Genomic DNA, 581 nt, shown 5'->3' with positions numbered 1-581 from the left:
TCTCTTCGGCAGTGCCATGACCTCCGAAAAAAAAAACACCAAAACCTAACGAAATTCTTGGCGATTCTTCTCAAAGGCTTCCTCGATCCCTGCCAGAATCATCGTCTCGACTCCTTGAGTGTCGCCAGCACCTCCCTCGGTCTGGCGTCGGCGTCGCTGCCTCACCCGCGATGTCCGTAAGGCCTGCGGACGAAGGGACTCGGCATGAGCGGCGTCGGGAAGGGAAGGGCGGATGGGGGAAGGTTATTTCATAATTAAAGCGAAGAAAGTTTTCCCGTTGAGTGAGAAAGACTGAGAGGAGGGCAAGCGGTGGCGACAGCAGGCAGACAGATGGCTACCAAATATATTTGTGGAGAGGGAGGTTAAATCAAAAAAAGCTACATCAGTAATAATTCAAGAAAAAAGTGGATTCTCCTGATGAAGGAGAGGAAGGCGAGCAACGATAATTGCAAAATTACAGAAAGATGAACAGGAAAATATTTGTGAAGAGGGACGCATTGGCGTCGACGAAGGAGGATCCTTAGAGGCGAGATGTTGGCCGCTCACCTGTTGTATCCGTAGGAGGGTCGGCCGTAGCCGAC

At 50.9% G+C, this 581-nt stretch overlaps 1 protein-coding gene across 1 annotated transcript in view; it reads right to left on the bottom strand.

Annotated features, from left to right (window-relative positions):
* Positions 1-6: 6 nt before the first annotated feature.
* Positions 7-581, bottom strand: part of LOC119588432 (neuropeptide-like protein 31) — a gene marked incomplete in the record, with an annotated part of 1,125 nt that continues 550 nt past the window's right edge. The window contains 2 exon segments of the mRNA XM_037937103.1: positions 7-183; positions 547-581. Of these exon segments, the coding sequence (XP_037793031.1) occupies positions 162-183; positions 547-581 (57 nt within the window).

The sequence above is a fragment of the Penaeus monodon genome, chromosome 23 (genome assembly GCF_015228065.2).
Source record: "Penaeus monodon isolate SGIC_2016 chromosome 23, NSTDA_Pmon_1, whole genome shotgun sequence".
Classification (NCBI taxonomy): domain Eukaryota; kingdom Metazoa; phylum Arthropoda; class Malacostraca; order Decapoda; family Penaeidae; genus Penaeus; species Penaeus monodon.
The sequence above is the reverse complement of the archived record's forward strand: the minus strand, read 5'-3'. Positions and strand labels throughout refer to the sequence as shown.